This window comes from Salmo salar, chromosome 13 (genome assembly GCF_965601325.2).
Source record: "Salmo salar chromosome 13, fSalSal1, whole genome shotgun sequence".
NCBI lineage: Eukaryota > Metazoa > Chordata > Actinopteri > Salmoniformes > Salmonidae > Salmo > Salmo salar.
The window spans coordinates 25,241,236-25,260,341 of record NC_138303.1 but is presented as its reverse complement, the minus strand read 5'-3'; the positions used below and the strand labels follow the sequence as shown (position 1 = coordinate 25,260,341).

Here is a 19,106-nt window from a genome sequence, read left to right as displayed (position 1 = left end):
TCTCTCCACCCATACTGTTCACGACTACACCACTCCTCCCTCTCTCCACCCATACTGTTCACGACTACACCACTCCTCCCTCTCTCCACCCATACTGTTCACTACTACACCACTCCTCCCTCTCTCCACCCATACTGTTCACTACTACACCACTCCTCCCTCTCTCCACCCATACTGTTCACGACTACACCACCCCTCCCTCTCTCCACCCATACTGTTCACTACTACACCACTCCTCCCTCTCTCCACCCATACTGTTCACTACTACACCACTCTTTCCCTCTCTCCACCCATACTGTTCACTACTACACCACTCCTCCCTCTCTCCACCCATACTGTTCACGACTACACCACTCCTCCCTCTCTCCACCCATACTGTTCACTACTACACCACTCTTTCCCTCTCTCCACCCATACTGTTCACTACTACACCACTCCTCCCTCTCTCCACCCATACTGTTCACTACTACACCACTCTTTCCCTCTCTCCACCCATACTGTTCACTACTACACCACTCCTCCCTCTCTCCACCCATACTGTTCACTACTACACCACTCTTTCCCTCTCTCCACCCATACTGTTCACTACTACACCACTCTTTCCCTCTCTCCACCCATACTGTTCACTACTACACCACTCCTCCCTCTCTCCACCCATACTGTTCACGACTACACCACTCCTCCCTCTCTCCACCCATACTGTTCACTACTACACCACTCTTTCCCTCTCTCCACCCATACTGTTCACTACTACACCACTCCTCCCTCTCTCCACCCATACTGTTCACTACTACACCACTCTTTCCCTCTCTCCACCCATACTGTTCACTACTACACCACTCCTCCCTCTCTCCACCCATACTGTTCACTACTACACCACTCTTTCCCTCTCTCCACCCATACTGTTCACTACTACACCACTCCTCCCTCTCTCCACCCATACTGTTCACTACTACACCACTCTTTCCCTCTCTCCACCCATACTGTTCACTACTACACCACTCCTCCCTCTCTCCACCCATACTGTTCACTACTACACCACTCTTTCCCTCTCTCCACCCATACTGTTCACTACTACACCACTCTTTCCCTCTCTCCTTGCTTTCTTGAGGACAACCCTTCTTTTTGTTTCCTTACAACGCACCCTAACCCATCTGGCTGGGACTGCCTATGATCCCCACTGGTGGTGTGTGTGTGTGTGTGTGTGTGTGTGTGTGTGTGTGTGTGTGTGTGTGTGTGTGTGTACGCGTGTGCCTAGTACCTGGGCCCATGTCCAAAAATGACAGAGTTCTCAATAGGAAGGCCAAGCAGGGGGAGGGTTAGCCCCAGTTCAGCAGCTGGGAGAGGCTGTTTTCAGTTACTACACCGGCCTTGCTTGGAACAGAATCTGACCATGTTACTGTAAACTCTCTGCTGGTGTTTCCAGTCACAACCCATAACGACTACAGTATTCCAGTGACTGAGGAATCAGGAACATAATGAAGTATTTTTGATCAGGCATAAATAACAGGTTTTCATAATGGAAGAGACTACAGTGTCACAGACAGACAGACAGACAGACAGACAGACAGACAGACAGACAGACAGACAGACAGACAGACAGACAGACAGACAGACAGACAGACAGACAGACAGACAGACAGACAGACAGACAGACAGACAGACAGACAGACAGACAGACAGACAGACAGACAGACAGACAGACAGACAGACAGACAGACAGAGAGAGAGAGAGGGGAGAGCCAGAGAGGGGGGAGAGAGAGAGAGAGAGGTGGAAGAGAAGGGGAGAACGAGAGAGAGAGGGGGGAGAGAGAGAGAGAGAGAGAGAGAGAGGTGGAAGCACCTCTTTTAATATAGTCTTTCAGGGTCCAGCACTGAATGTTTGCATATAAACAATGAGGAAAAATAGGAAGAGAGAAAGGTCTTTCTTAGTATGAATTTAGAGGCCCCTCCTCTCCCTCCCTCCATATCTCTAATGCAATCCCATAGGATATAACAGCTACTGTACAGTCGACCCTTCCTTTCTGTATCGGTATACCCTCTTCATTTCTCTATTCCTCTCTCATCACCTATTGTTTTCACCTTCCCATTTCAAGAAGTCCCTTCCGCATTCTCTGTAATGTCTGTATTCAGCTCTTTCAAGCTCGATCATGGATGGAAGATAATGAAGCAGCACACAGAATGTTTCCCAGTGCACCATAATGGACTGAGATATTAAACTAAGAGGAAATACAAGGAAGAGGAATAAGAATAATTACTACTCAGTATTCCAATTAGCAATGTTTAGCAAATGTCAACACAATGTTTAGCATGTGTCAATACCAGAAGAAACGTGATTGACTCAACACCCATCCATCCAGAGTGACGACTGAAACCTACAGCTGATGAGAATTCCCAGCAATATAAAGTGACAGGAGGCACTGTTTCCAGGGTAAAATAACTGCTATGCAGTGCATTATGGAAATGTCCTCATCCTATGAATACTAATGACCACAGCGTGTGTGTGCATGTGTGTGAGAATCCATTAGGATAGATGTGACAGTGTGACAGGTGCTTCTGAGGGTTCCACAGACTCTGGATCAGTCTACCATGTCTCCAAACGCAGCTTAGTTCTAATTTAGACATCAAACTCGGGCCTGATGCGATCGGCAACATCAAACCAACTACATGGGTTATGCATGAGCAAAACTCCACATGTAGGCTACGCCTGTGATGTATATCAACATGAAATGTTACTTTAACAGTGGTGAAGTTGCAGAAGGTGAGTTATTAGATTAATAAATTGATTATTATAGTTTCGATTATCACCAGCGAGTACGGATGCTTTATGGTTATGTAGAACATAAAACCCTTTTCTCATTGCTCTTGAAAGTGTCGGCCTCTTACGACACATCTCTGCGGGGGGGGGGGGGGGGTTCCTGCATGAAGTGGGATCAGGAAAGCATAAACCAACACAATCCCATAGGCATGTTCATTCCGCCCTTGGTTGTTCTCCTTGAGTGTAGATAATGTCTATTCTGTGGGAGTCAGCTAAACATTGGTATTCTCAACAGCATGGTGGAATCACAGCAGCTGTACTAGAATACAGAACGTCAGCTATCCGCTGGTGACAGGCAGTCAGAGACATGATGAGTATTTATAATCCCTGTAGAGGGGATAGGGGAGGATGAATTGCAGTATGATTTGTAAGAAGTGTGCGCGGCTCCACCTTCCTATCGAGTAAACTACCTACTGTATGTACAGTGCTGTATATCAAACGCTGAGAGGAAACCCTCTGACTAGATTCAGTAAGATGATCTGCCCTGCACTTACTTAAAGCCATTTAAAGATTATTACCCACTCCATGTTTCTGCCACTAAGCTGATAACACTGACCTGTGATACAATCATCCAACATTAAATCTACTCTTATAGCTAACACTCCAAGGAGACTGCATGGCAACATGAATAAATCCCTGCCCTGTAATGTGTAGGCTCATAAAGGCAGATTCACTACCTGTAACGTGTAGGCTCATAAACACAGATTCACTACCTGTAACGTGTAGGCTCATAAACACAGATTCACTACCTGTAATGTGTAGGCTCATAAAGGCAGAATCACTACCTGTAACGTGTAGGCTCATAAAGGCAGATTCACTACCTGTAACGTGTAGGCTCATAAAGGCAGATTCACTACCTGTAATGTGTAGGCTCATAAAGGCAGATTCACTACCTGTAACGTGTAGGCTCATAAACACAGATTCACTACCTGTAACGTGTAGGCTCATAAACACAGATTCACTACCTGCTCCGATGGGAGCAGTAGACTCAACCTTGCATAGATCCTGCACTAGGTGAAAGGTGAACACCACGATGGATGAGTGGATGTCGAGTCCAGTCACCCTTCCTCTTCTCTCCTCCTAAGCACTTATCAGCTCCAATCCCATTACAGCAGACATCATAAAGTAGACAAGCATTACCAAGAGACCAAGTGACCCAACCAAGTGGCTTGTTTCTCTCAGGGAAATCGATTGTTGTCCAGCCAGCTCACACACCCCAGAGTAATGTCTCACACAATCACACTTACTGTTAGCACTGTGCCTAACACTGCTCTGTGTGCTGTTCTTAGTTTCTGTCTATAAAATATCTACACCAATTCATTCCACAGAGCTTTTGTTTATTCAAATTTGGAGTGTTCAAATATGAGCAGGAAGAAAGATCCATGAGCCACAGGCACAAATGAATTACAAGTGTTCCATCCTGCAGAACAAATCGGAAAAACAAATCGCAAAATATCTAGTGTAAAGTCAACTTACCTCTTATGAAAAGTATTGTGAGGCTGTAGACACAACACATGCCAGTAATCCATACAGAATGTCTTAAATTTCCACATTTTTCTGCTCCTAAGTTCTCCTGCAGAAGATCAACAGGGGGCCCCGATAAGGAGACAGTGCTGGTTAGTCCATGGTGCCAGGTGTTGTATGTTCATGTTAGCAGATTCAGTAAACATCATGGCACCACAGGTACTGAACATTGCTTAGGTGTTAAATGTCTGAATCCAGACATGGATCCTCCTCTTCTGGCACACTGTCCTGGTCCTGAGTGGGTAAATTTATCTGGAGCACTACAGTGCTTCTATGGAACTCCCCAGATTAAAACCGTTCTGGACGTGCGTCTCAAACACAAAACCAGATGAGAACCAGGTCCATCTAAAGTAGTCTTAGATCAGGATCCAGACCAAAATCTATTTGGATCTGTTTGGATCAACTCAGACCAAGTTGAAGTCAGGATCTGCTTAAAATAACTTGTACACTGTAGACTGCATCAGCTCTGTTCAGCTCGTATCCAGGTCACTCAGGCTGTCCTCTGTTCCCGTCCCTCCAGAGCGTGTGTCAGGCTGGGAGTCTGTGGGGAGGCATGGCTATAGATCCACCGCTCCAGAAGATACTATAGTCTGTGGGAGTACAGAAGCACATCCTTCATACACCACACATGCCTCTCTGCTCTGATAGACACTGTCTCAATCAGGCTTAGCAATGGGCCTCTTCTTCCTCCTCCCTCTCCTCCTCTTTGGTCGCAGAAGCAAACTTTCTCGATGAAGGCAAGAGATGGTGACTCCTCTACCTCTATCACTCCCTCCCTGTGTCTCTGACCCTGTTCCTCTCCCTCTTTTCCTCCTCTCTGACTTTAAACTCTCTCTTCTCCCTCAATATCTGTACACTCTCTCTCTCTCTCTCTCTCTCTCTCTCTCTCTGACGTGAACTACAGCTACTGCAATCTACATAGATCCTCCCCGAAATGTGCCAATTCTGGTTGCCAGGCAACACTATGGTACTATTGAAACTGCAAATGGAAGCCTGCAGCAAGGACCCTCATTGGACAGACCGGTTGATGGGGAGTGGCCACAATATTATCTACAACTGCACGAGCGTACACCCATGCTGTAATCAGAATAGGCAGAGGCTACAAGTGCTGAATTGTTCAGGGAATAAAATCCTCTAAGGAAGAAGCAGAGCATTCAATGTTGCATATTTGAGCTTTAAACCGTCAAGGTCAAGGAGGTATTGCAGTGAATACAATGGCCCATGAATTGTATGAGAGAATGAATATACCTGGTCTCTAAATGAAGCTATTCATGAAGTCATTGAATATCTAAGGTGTGAATGGTTACGTGTGAACAGGAGGTGTGATGGGTATCGGCAGGAAAAAGAAAACAGGATGTAAATTGAAATTGTATTCATGGTGTGGTTGGAGGTGACAGAGCAATGCCCTGGATCAAACAGCGGCATGTCATCATTATCATCAGCTGAGCATCGACTGAGATGTTACAAACATGGCTTCCCTAAACAAGCGCTGGTCTGTTCTCTGAGAGGCCGTGCCAGACTGTTGTACTACCCCGTCCCAGGGGCCATGGGAAACAGGGGTACGGATGAGGCCCAGGCCTATCATCATCTCATCATTATTCAACCCCCATCCATCACCATCCCCCATACCACCACACACACACACACACACACACACACACACACACACACACACACACACACACACACACACACACACACACACACACACACACACACACACACACACACACACACACACACACACACACACACACACCTCTCTGGTGATATGTTATTCAGATGAATAACAGACAGATTCAGATAGCATGGTTGTGCCATATGACACAGAGTGCCTTCAGAAAGTATTCATACCCCTTGACTTATTCAACATTTTGTTGTGTTACAGCCTGAATTCAAAATGTATTTAAAAAAAAGTGCTCTCACCCATCTACACGCAATACTCCACAATGACAAAGTGAAAACAGGTTTTTAGAAATTGTTTATTGAAAATTAAATACAGAAATATTTAATTTACATACAGTACCAGTCAAAAGTTTGGACACACTCATTCAAGGGTTTTTCTTTATTTTTACTATTTTCTACATTGTAGAATAATAGTGAAGATTTTAAAACTATGAAATAACACATATGAAATCATGTAGTAACAAAAAAGGGTTAAACAAATCAAAATATATTTTTTATTTGAGATTCTTCAAAGTAGCCACCCTTTGCCTTGATGACATCTTTGCACACTCTTGGCATTCTCTCAACCAGCTTCATGAGGTAGTCACCTTGAATGCATTTCAATTAACAGGTGTGCCTTGTTAAAAGTACATTTGTGGAATTTATTTCCTTCCTAATGCCCAAATAAATGCTTCATAGAGTTCAAGTAACAGACACATCTCAATATCCACTGTTCAGAGGAGACTGCGTGAATCAGACCTTCATGGTCGATTTGCTGCAAAGAAACCACTACTAAAAAGACACCAATAAGAAGAAGAGACTCGCTTGGGCCAAGAAACACGAGCAATGGACATTAGATCGGTGGGAATCTGTCCTTTGGTCTGATGAGTCCAAATTTGAGATATTTGGTTCCAACCGCCGTGTCTTTGTGAGACGCAGAGTAGGTAAACGGATAATCTTTGCATGTGTGGTTCCCACCATGAAGCATGGAGGAGGAGGTGTGATGGTGCTTTGCTGGTGACACTGTCTGTGATTTATTTAAAATTCAAGGCACACTTAACCAGCATGGCTACCACATCATTCTGCAGCGATACGCTACCCCATCTGGTTTGCGCTTAGTCCCACTATCATTTGTTTTCCAACAGGACAATAACCCAACACACCTCCAGGCTGTGTAAGAGCTATTTGACCAAGAAGGAGAGTGATGGAGTGCTGCATCAGATGACCTGGCCTCCACAATCACCCCACCTCAACCCAATTGAGATGGTTTGGGATGAGTTGAACCGCAGATTGAAGTGCTCAGCATATGTGAGAACTCCTTCAAGACTGTTGGAGAAGCGTTACAGGTAAAGCTGGTGGAGCGAATGCCAAGTGTGTGCATAGCTGTCATCAAGGCAAAGCCCTGTTAAGTTAGATGGGGATCAGTGGCAAACCGCAATTTTCAAGTCTTTCCACATATTTTCGATGGGATTCAAGTCTGGGCTTTGGCTGGGCCACTCAAGGACTTTCACATTCTTGTTCTGAAACCATTCCAGGGTTACTTTGTCTGTATTCTTTGGGTCATTGTCCTGTTGCACTTTAAATCTTCACCCCAGTCTAAGATCGTTTGTTCTCATCAAGGATTTGCCTGTATTTGGTTCCATTCATTGTTCCCTCTATCATCCCCATAGCATGATGCTGCCACCACCATGCTTCACGGTAGGGATGGTGTTAGATGGGTGATGAGCTGTGTCTTCTCCAGACATAGCGCTTTGCATTCAGGTCAAAGAGTTACATTTTTGTCTCATCCGACCACTGAATTGTTTGCCTTATGCTATTTGGAGTCTTTGCAAACACCAGGCGTGCTGTCATGTGCCTATTTCTCAGGAGTGGCTTCCGTCTGACCACTCTCCCATTAAGCCCAGAGTGCTGTAGAGTCTGTTGTCCTGGAAGGTTCTCCCATCTCAGCAAAGGAACTCTGTAGTTCTGTCAGAGTGGTCATTGGGTTCTTGGTCACCTCCCTGACCAAGGTCCTTCTTGCCCGGTTGCTCAATCTGGTCTGTATGAGTCTGGGTAGTTCCATATTTTTTCAATTTCCCAATGATGGAGACCACTGTGTTCTTGGAAACTTTAAACACTGTAGAAATTGTTTTCTACCCTTCCCCAGATATATATGCCTCATCACAATTCTATCTCGGAGATCTATGGACAGTCCCTTGGACTTCATGGTATAGTTTCTGCTCTGACATGACCTGTGGGACCTTATATAAACAGGTGTGTTCATTTCTAAATCATGTCCAAACAAGTGAATTGGCCACAGGTGGACTCCAATCAAGTTGTTATGACATATCAAGGAAGATCAAAGGAAACTGAATGCTCCTGAGCTCAGTTTGGATTGTCATATCAAAGGGTTGTGAATACTGATGTAAATTAGATATTTCTATAGCTGACCCCATTTAGTCGGCTGAATTATTTTGGGTCAAGCAGTAGCAAATACACTATATATACAAAAGTATGTGGACACCCCTTCAAGTTAGTGGATTTGGCTATTTCAGCCACACCCGTTGTTGACAGGTGTATAAAATTGAGCACACAGCCATGCAATCTCCATAGACGATCATTGGCAGTAAAATGGCCTTACTGAAGAGCTCAGTGACTTTCAATGTGGCACCGCCATAGGATGCCGCCTTTCCAACAAGTCAGTTCATCAAATTTCTTCCCTGCTAGAGCTGCCCCGGTCAACTATAAGTGCTATTATTGTGAAGTGGAAGTGTCTAGGAGCAACAAGGCTCAGCCGCAAAGTGGTAGGCCACACAAGCTCACAGAACGGGACCGCCGAGTGCTGAAGCGTGTCCTCGCTTGTAACACTCACTACCGAGTTCCAAACTGCCTCTGGAAGCAACGTCAGCACAAAACTGTTTGTCGGGAGCTTCATGAATTAGATTTCTATTGCTGAGCAGCCACACACAAGCCTATGAGTGGTGTAAAGCTTGCCGCCATTGGACACTGGAGCTGTGTAAACACATTCTCTGGAGTGATGAATCATGCTTCACCATCTGGCAGTCCGACAGACGTATCTGGGTTTGGTGAATGCCAAGAAAAAGATACCTGCCCGAATGTATAGTGCCAACTGTAAAGTTTGGTGGAGGAGAAATAATGGTCTGGGGCTGTTTTTCATGGTTCAGGCTCCTTACTTCCAGCAAAGGGAAATCTTAAAAAAAAAATTGTATAATTTATTTTATACCTTTTTCTCCCCAATTTCGTGGTATCCAATTGGTAGTTGCAGTCTTGTCACATCGCTGCAACTCCCGTACGGCCTCGGGAGAGGCGAAGGTCGAGAGCCATGCGTCCTCCGAAACACAACCCAGCCAAGCCGCACTGTTTCTTGACACAATGCCCGTTTAAATCGGGGGCCAGTCGCACCAATGTGTTGGAGGAAATACCGTACACCAGGCGACCGTGTCAGTGTGCATTGTGCCCGGTCCGCCACAGGAGTCGCTAGAGCGCGATGGGACAAGAACATCCCTGCCGACCAAACCCTCCCCTAACCTGGACGATGCTGGGCCAATTGTGCGACGCCCCTTGGGTCTCCCGGTCGCGACAGAGCCTGAAGTCGAACCCGGATCTCTAGTAGCACAGCTAGCACTGCGATGCAGTGAAGGGAAATCTTAACACTCCAGCATACAATGACATTCAAGACAATTCTGTGCTTCTAACTTTTGGGCAACAGTTTGGGGAAGGCTCTTTCCTGTTCCAGCATGACAATGCCCTAGCGCACAAAGCGAAGTTCATACAAAAATGGTTTGTCAAAATCGGTTTGTAAGAACTTGACTGGCCTGCACAGACCTCAATCCCATCGAACACCTTTGGGATGAATTGGAACGCCAACTGCAAGCCAGGCCTAATCGCCCAACATCAGTGCCCGACCTCACTAATGCTCTTGTGGCTGAATGGAATCAAGTCCCTGCAGCAATGTTCCAACATCTAGTGGAAAACCTTCCCAGAAGAGTGGAGGCTGTTATAGCAGCAAAGGGGGGAACAACTCTATATAAATGCCCATGATTTTGGAATGAGATGTTTGACGAGCAGGTGTCCACATACTTTTGTAGTGTATATATATTTTTTTTATGGCACACAAGACACTTGTCTGATTCATGTATGTCTCACTGAACTAATCCATTACGGAGGCCACGTGATGCAACATCAGTATCACTAGTAGCACATTTACCCTTAATTGGTTATGGTCATTTCTGTTAATGTTTTCAATATATTATCATTACAGTCTTTTACCGTTCTCATTTTCGGAGTGAACACTGTTTGCAGACCGCACAACCTAGGCTACTCTTGTGAGGAACAAGTTTAGGTTTATTTCATTCCATTTAAGAGAGTTGTCAATTTATTAATTGTCTTTTATTTGTAGCGCTCCTGTCAATCAATGTTGAGTAAGGTCACGCACCTGATAATACATAAGAAGTATAGTAGGCTACCTGGCCTGCATGCAAATGTAGAACTATAAATACTCCCATTTGGGGATCTGATATTATTTATGATTGTCTTAACTCACCACCACTGTGGCGCTTCTCAAACAAATGTTTTCTTCACCTAAAACAGCAAGTAAACAAAAGTCTGTTTTTACATCCATTGAGAATGACAATAGTTCCTCAAAGTAGCCTATTTGAAAAATCTTTTGATAATCAATTGGTGTTAAAGGGGAAAAAATGTAATGCTCTGATCTGGGGGAAACGTCATAAAATAGGCCTACCTGTCACGACTCCCACTGAAGGTGGCGCCCCCTCCTGCTCGGGTGGCGCTCGGCGTCACCGGCCTACTAGCTGCCACTGATTCCTTTTGTTTTCCCCCCTTTCCGTTATTGTTTGCACCTGTCCTCTGTTGGGTTGATTAGCGGGGCTATATTAGCTAGTTGCCCCGCCTGCTCTTCGTGCGGGATTGTTTCTCTGTGTGTTGCTTGTTTACGAGCTGGATGTACGCCCAAGCCTTACAGAATCCCGCACCACCTATGGAGTCAGCAGGAGCAGCTGCCAACCCCCTTCCCTCGATGGAGGAACGCGTGCTCCATCATACGTCAGTCCTCCACCGAATTGGATCCGCCATGGACCAGATGATGGAGAGGATGGACCGTTGGGAGAGGAGTGGTCTCCACCTCCGGCTCCTCCGACGCAGCCACCTCCGCCTCCCACTGCGTCTGGCTCCGGCGCGCTTCGTCTGGCGCTCCCGAGGTAGTATGATGGAGCGGCGGCTGGGTGCCAGGGATTTCTGCTCCAGCTCGAGCTGTACCTGGCCACCGTCAGACCTGCTCCCTCGGGAGAGGAGAGCGTGAGTGCCCTCGTTTCCTTCCACCCTCCGGAAGGAAGAGCGGCGGGTGAGCGGCTGTTCCACCTCAGGCAGGAGACGAGGAGCGCGCAGGACTTCACGCTGGAGTTCAGGACCTTGGCTGCTGGGGCGGGGTGGAACGACAGGGCCCTGATAGACCATTATAGGTGTAGTCTCCGGGCGGATGTCCGCAGGGAGCTAGCTTGTCGGGACACCGCTCTGTCTCTCGATGAGCTCATCGACATGTCTATCCGACTGGACAATCTACTGGCTGCCCGCGAGCGTTCGGAAAGGGTCCTGTCCGTTCCACCTCCGTGCACCCCCGCCCCTACTCCTATGGAGTTAGGGGGGGCCGTGCTGAGGGGTACCGGAGGAGGTGGCTCCTCCTGCACCAGCTGTGGTCGGAGAGGACACTGGCTTGAGGGGGCTAAGCACCCCTTTCTCATCTGGACCGACCATCAGAATCTGGAGTATATCCGGGCAGCTAGGAGACTGAATCCGCGTCAGGCAAGGTGGCCATGTTCTTCACCCGCTTTAGGTTCACTATTTCCTATAGACCAGGCTCCCTGAACAAGAGGGCCGACGCGCTGTCCCGTCTCTATGACACTGAGGACCGGGCCCATCGATCCGACTCCCATCATTCCAGCTTCTAGGCTGGTGGCACCGGTGGTATGGGAGGTGGACTCGGACATCGAGCGGGCGTTAGTATTGGAACCTGCGCCTTCACAGTGTCCCGTGGGTCACATGTATGTGCCGCTCGGTGTCCGTGATAAATTGATTTGGTGGGCTCACACTCTACCCTCTTCGGGTCATCCTGGTGTGGCGAGGACAGTGCGGGGTCTCAGGGGGAAGTACTGGTGGCCCACCTTGGCTAAGGACGTGAGGTTCTATGTTTCTTCCTGTTCGGTGTGCGCCTAGAGTAAGGCTCCTAGGCATCTCCCGAGAGGGAAATTACAGCCCGTCCCCGTTCCACAATGGCCATGGTCGCACCTGTCAGTAGACTTCCTGACCGATCTCCCCCCGTCTCAGGGGAATACTACAGTCCTGGTTGTTGTGGATCGGTTTTCAAAGTCCTGCCGTCTCCTCCCGTTGCCCGGTCTCCCTACGGCCCTGCAGACTGCGGAGGCCCTATTTACCCACGTCTTGCAGCACTATGGGGTGCCGGAGGACATTGTCTCTGATCGAGGTTCCCAGTTCACATCCAGGATCTGGAAGGCGTTTATGGAGCGTCTGGGGGTCTCTGTCAGTTTGATCTCCGGTTATCACCCTGAGAGTAATGGGCAGGCGGAGAGGGTGAACCAGGAGGTGGGCAGGTTTCTGCGGTCGTATTGCCAGGGCCGGCCAGGGGAGTGGGCGAGGTACATTGCTTGGGCAGAGTAGGCCCAGAACTCACTTTGTCACTCCTACACTAACCTGTCACCCTTTCAGTGTGTTTTGGGTTACCAGCCGGTCCTGGCACCATGGCACCAGAGCCAGACTGAGGCTCCTGCGGTGGAGGAATGGGTACAGCGCTCCAAGGAGACCTGGAGAGCCGTCCAGGAATCCCTGAAGCAAGCCAGTGGACGGCAGAAGAGGAGTGCTGACCGCCACCGCAGTGAGGCTCCTGTGTTCGTACCGGGGGACAGGGTCTGGCTCTCGACCCGGAACCTGCCCCTCCGTTTGCCCTGCCGGAAGCTGGGGCCGCAGTGTGTGGGGCCCTTCAAAGTCCTGAGGAGGATAAACGAGTTGTGTTATAGGTTACAACTCCCTTCCTATTACCGTATTAACCCCTCGTTTCATGTGTCTCTTCTCAGGCTGGTGGTAGCTGGTCCCCTCCAGGAAGGTGAGGTGCCGGAGGTCCCGACGCCCCCTCTGGACATCGGGGGTCCCCGGCGTACAGCATACGGGCCATTCTGGACTCGAGACGCCGGGTGAGGGGCCTGCAGTACCTCGTGGACTGGGAGGGGTACGGCCCAGAGGAGAGGTGCTGGGTACCGGCGGAGGACGTCTTTGACCCATCCATGTTGAAGGATTTCCATCGCCTCCGCCCGGATCGCCCTGCGCCTCGCCCTCCGGGTCGCCCTCGAGGCCGGTGTCGGTGGCGCCCCCTCCTGCTCGGGTGCTCGGGTGGCGCTCGGGTGGCGCTCGGCGGTCGTCGTCACCGGCCTACTAGCTGCCACTGATTCCTTTTGTTTTCCCCCCTTTCCGTTATTGTTTGCACCTGTCCTCAGTTGGGTTGATTAGCGGGGCTATATTAGCTAGTTGGCCCGCCTGCTCTTCGTGCGGGATTGTTTCTCTGTGTGTTGCTTGTTTACGAGCTGGATGTATTTGGTGCTAGTGCATTGTTTTGCGCTCTCTGAGTTTTGTCCCCTGTGTTTGGGGCACTTTGATTTTGTGTGCGCTCAGTTCGCTATTTGGGGTGGCTGGTGTTTTACCGTGTTGAGCATTAAAGCTATCACCCTTATCGCTGTTTCCTGCGTCTGATTCCTCCTCAACTACGCCCAAGCCTTACACTACCTGATTACTTACATTTACATTTAAGTCATTTAGCAGACGCTCTTATCCAGAGCGACTTACAAATTGGTGTATTCACCTTATGATATCCAGTGGAACAACCACTTTACAATAGTGCATCTAAATCTTTTAAGGGGGGGGGGTTAGAAGGATTACTTTATCCTATCCTAGGTATTCCTTAAAGAGGTGGGGTTTCAGGTGTCTCCGGAAGGTGGTGATTGACTCCGCTGTCCTGGCGTCGTGAGGGAGCTTGTTCCACCATTGGGGTGCCTGAGCAGCGAACAGTTTTGACTGGGCTGAGCGGGAACTGTGCTTCCTCAGAGGTAGGGGGGCCAGCAGGCCAGAGGTGGATGAACGCAGTGCCCTTGTTTGGGTGTAGGGCCTGATCAGAGCCTGAAGGTATGGAGGTGCCGTTCCCTTCACAGCTCCGTAGGCAATCACCATGGTCTTGTAGCGGATGCGAGCTTCAACTGGAAGCCAGTGGAGAGAGCGGAGGAGCGGGGTGACGTGAGAGAACTTGGGAAGGTTGAACACCAGACGGGCTGTGGCGTTCTGGATGAGTTGTAGGGGTTTAATGGCACAGGCAGGGAGCCCAGCCAACAGCGAGTTGCAGTAATCCAGACGGGAGATGACAAGTGCCTGGATTAGGACCTGCGCCGCTTCCTGTGTGAGGCAGGGTCGTACTCTGCGAATGTTGTAGAGCATGAACCTACAGGATCGGGTCACCGCCTTGATGTTAGTGGAGAACGACAGGGTGTTGTCCAGGATCACGCCAAGGTTCTTAGCACTCTGGGAGGAGGACACAAGGGAGTTGTCAACCGTGATGGCGAGATCATGGAACGATACTTCTTATCCCTTGTGCAAATAGCCTACAGCTGTGTCTGTCAGAAGCTCACTGGAGCAGGAAATTCTGAGGGCCCAGAATATTTTATACAATGTTGTAAGTTTGCTAGCAGAGCTTGAGGCCGGACCAATTAATAGTTGATACAAAGGCTTGAAGTTCGTTGACAGGCCATGTGTAGCCAATGTGATTTATAGGATATTTATTTTATCAGGATATTTTCTACCTGCAGGCTGCAATGTTTTTATTTGTTGGCTTTATTTAGGCTATTTTTATATAGTTGGCAATGGCAATAGAAGTTGGCAAAGGCAATAGAACCACATAATGATTGAGATACGAAGACTCTTATAAATAAAATGAAACTGTTACATGAAAATGTGCATATGAAAATCATAACTGGCACTCAGATCGGTAGAAATTGTAAGATAAATTGGCACTTCAAATGGAAAAGGTTGCCGACCCCTGGTGCAGCCTATTACCAGCAACTTCAGGAGCGTAATGGCAGAATCTACGAAGACCAGCAGCAGATGGAGGACCATGCTTAAAGCATCAGACAAGCACAGTAGCCTACATATAGTTGATTTTATTAACACATAGGTTGTGTCTATATAGGGAAAAATACACATTTAAAAATGTTGACCAATCGATTGGTCAAAAGAACAGACTCTCAGTCTACCAAGATTTTTTTTTTAGTCGGGGACAGCCCTAGATATTTCTGTATTTCATTCTCAACAAATAAATACAAAATAAAAATAATCTAAAAACATGTTTTCACTTTGTCATTATGGTCATTATTGTGTATAGATGGGTGAGAAAACGTTCATATTTAATCAAGTTTGAATTCAGGCTGTAACACAACAAAATACAAAATGTGGAATAAGTCAAGGGGTTTGAATACTTTCTGAAGGCACTCTGGGTAAAGTGTCTATTAAAACCGCTTAGATGTACAGTGCCATGCAGAAGTATTCATCCCCCTTGGCGGTTTCCTATTTTGCATTACAACCTATAATTTAAATATATTTTTATTTGAATTTCATGTAATGGACATAGACAAAATAGTCCAAATTGGTGAAGTGAAATGAATACAATTACTTGTTTAAAAAAAATTGAAAAGTGGTGTGTGCATATGTATCCACCCCCTTTGCTATGAAGCCCCTAAATAAGATCTGGTGCAACCAATTATCCTCAGAAGTCACATAACTAGTTAAATAAAGTCCATCTGTGTGCAATCTAAATGTCACATGATCTGTCAAATGATCTCAGTATATATACACCTGTTCTGAAAGGCCCCAGAGTCTGCAACACCACTAAGCAAGGGACACCACCAAGCAAGCGGCACCGTGAAGATCAAGGAGCTCTCTAAACAGGTCAGGGACAAAGTTGTGGAGAAGTACAGATTTAGGGTTGGGTTATAAAAAAATATCCGAAACTTTGAACATCCCACGGAGCACCATTAAATCCATTATACATTTTTTTTTAAGAATATGGCACCACAACAAAGCAGCCAAGAGAGGGCCGCCCACCTAAACTCACGGACCAGGCAGGAGAGCATTAATCAGAGTCAATAAAGAGACCGAACCTGCAAAGCTCCACAGCGGAGATTGGAATATCTATCCATAGGACCACTTTAAGCCGTACACTCCACAGAGCTGAGCTTTACGGAAGAGTGGCCAGAAAAAAAGCCATTGTTTAAAGAAAAAAAGAAGCAAACACGTTTGGTGTTCGCCAAAAGGCATGTGGGAGACTCCCCAAACATATGTAAGAAGGTACTCTGGTCAGATGAGACTAAAATGTAGCTTTTGGCCATCAAGGAAAACGCTATGTCTGGCACAAACCCAACAACTCTCATCACCCCGAGAAAACCATCCCCCACCGTGAAGCATGGTGGCAGCATCATGCTGTGGGGATGTTTTTCATCGGCAGGGACTAGGAAACTGGTCAGAATTGAAGAAATGATTGATGGAGCTAAATACAGGGAAATTCTTGAGGGAAACCTGTTTCAGTCTTCCAGAGATCTGAGACTGGGCCGGAGGTTCACCTTCCAGCAGGACAATGACCCTAAGCACACTGCTAAAGCAACACCCGAGTGGTTAAAGGTGAAACATTTAAATGTCTTGGAATGGCCTAGTCAAAGCCCAGACCTCAATCCAATTGAGAATCTGTGGTATGACTTAAAGATTGCTGTACACCAGCGGAACCCATCCAACTTGAAGGAACTGGAGCAGTTTGCCTTGAAGAATGGGCAAAAATTCCAGTGGCTAGATGTGCCAAGCTTATAGAGACATACCCCAAGAGACTTGCAGCTGTAATTGCTGAAAAGGTGGTTATGCACGCTCAAGTTTTCATTTCTTGTTTGTTTCACAATAGAACATTTTTTGCATCTTTAAAGTGGTAGGCATGTTGTGTAAATCAAATGATACAACCCCCCAAAAAAATCTATTTTAATTCCAGGTTGTAAGGCAACAAAATAGGAAAAATGCCAAGGGGGGTGAATACTTTCGCAAGCCACTGTAAAGTCCCATTTTAGGGGACATGTGTGGTTCTGGTCCTGCTTCCGACCGACATTTAGCCCTGGTTCCCTTGGACACAGGGTACATTTTCGGAGCCTGTGTGACATAGATGTGAAATCTGAAACCACTTAAAGCTGGGATGTCCCTCCTGCCATTTCATTCACTCATCTGACTGTCCATCAACTCCTGGCTGAAAGCCACTGACAAAGAACATGCCTGCAATCGTTTCATCGTAGCCCAGCAGGAGAGTGGTTTCATCACGGTACATTCAGCACATTCAGAGATCGATTTATCTAAAATAATTCATAGATTTTAAACAAAAAAACACTTTCTGTTTGTCATAGACGGACAAAATGAATATGATGAAAGGCGAGTTCCTAACAAGTTCAGGAAGCCATGCTCTCTGAGATGTTCACAGGGATGGAGGAAGATGTTTTGATCAAGAAAGACCTTCAGAATATATGCACATTTTCTCTAACACTAATAAATATTTTAGTTATAAGGAAGGTGAAATCTTATAGTTAGTCGTTTTATAATGTGATTATACTATATTTAGAAATAATATAAGTAATTTCAATCCTTACTCATTCAGTTTTGTTGAATAGGAAATACATCATGAAATATTTCATTTTTATCATATTTGTACTGTGTACTTGAGCTTGTGTCCTCAAAAGTGATTACACCTCAGCAATGTATAACTATTCTTACAAGAACGTTTTTTCTGAATATACAGCCTTACTAATTATTGTTTATGGCCCTCGTGATAAATAAAAACTTTTGGGGATTACGTAGACTACATTTGATTACATTTAACTGGATGAAAAACAATATTAACTAGTTATTAGATACGGCACACCTCAAACTACTCCAGACTGACGGAACGTAAAAAAGAGATTAACATAGAACATAGAAAGTCCGAACTCTTTGCGGGTTGAATGACATCACTCGCACCTCTGACCATCACTCTTTATGAGGCATAACCTTTATGACAAAGACATTACATTATCCCAGTAAGAGAACAGCTATTTCACTGCATAACCACCAAGTTTAAAGTCAAGGTCAAATTTCCAATGGATGGCATGGTGTTACATTAACAGTGCTGTGTGTTCTGGAGACCAGCCAAAGACACCAACATACTCTAAGAGCCAATAAGGAATCACAGCTGAAAGCGTTCATCAGCGTGAGACAAATACTGCTTCTTTATGGCTATATCATCATTGTGCTGTATCAATATGAATCTGCTGGTCCAGCAAAATGAAAGTCGGTAAAGGGCACACAGTGGTATCAGTTGAGCCATCAATCAGAATAAATTTGCTGATACAGAGAGCTGCTTGACATGCTCCAGCACCGAATGCGGTCTGTTACTACAGACTGATATGGAGCATTACCGTAGTATGACCCTCACTCTATTTAACATTCCTAGTCAATCACTGATACTCAACCAGGTCAATCTCATCATGGCATCCGCTAAGAGAGAGATTTGAATGTGAAGTCAAACAAATAAAGAGAAATGGCCCCCGGCCAGTACATCGAGAGGCAGCCTACATGTCAGCACTACAACATGGGGTAGGGTGACCCAGCAGAGGGGTCTGGCTTCAGGGGTGGAGGGGGAGATGAGAGATGAGATGCAGTGGTCAATCTATAGAAGTTGGAATGCAACATGGTGGAATAAAGTGTAGAGAATGTGTAAGAATAAAGCAGGGAGAAAGAAAGGGGACGATGGTGGGTTAAGGAGGGATAGAAGGATGCAGTAAGAGGAAGGAACAAGGGGATGTGATTATGGATGGCTGCTAGAGGTTTACGATGGCTACCTGTGAGCAGACTCTCATATTAATCATATAATGATGGTGTTTTCATCAGCCTGATCATTGCGAAACTAAAGAACAAGGTGACATATCAGTGTGTCCCTGAACAGTGAAAGACAATTTGAATGGTCATGCCTTAG

The 19,106-nt window shown here is 46.6% G+C and overlaps 1 protein-coding gene across 3 annotated transcripts in view; it reads right to left on the bottom strand.

The window, feature by feature from the left end:
* LOC106566761 (IQ motif and SEC7 domain-containing protein 1) overlaps nucleotides 1–19,106 on the bottom strand; it is a 121,955-nt gene that overhangs the window by 83,717 nt on the left and 19,132 nt on the right. Inside the window, exon 1 of one of the 3 annotated variants that reach the window (XM_014135130.3) lies at nucleotides 4,295–5,289. The exons of the other annotated variants lie outside the window; for them this stretch is intronic. Within the exon in view, the coding sequence (XP_013990605.2) occupies nucleotides 4,295–4,371 (77 nt within the window). The 5' untranslated portion in view covers nucleotides 4,372–5,289. Of the gene's footprint in view, nucleotides 1–4,294; nucleotides 5,290–19,106 lie in introns of those variants that run through there. 3 annotated transcript variants of the gene reach the window in all.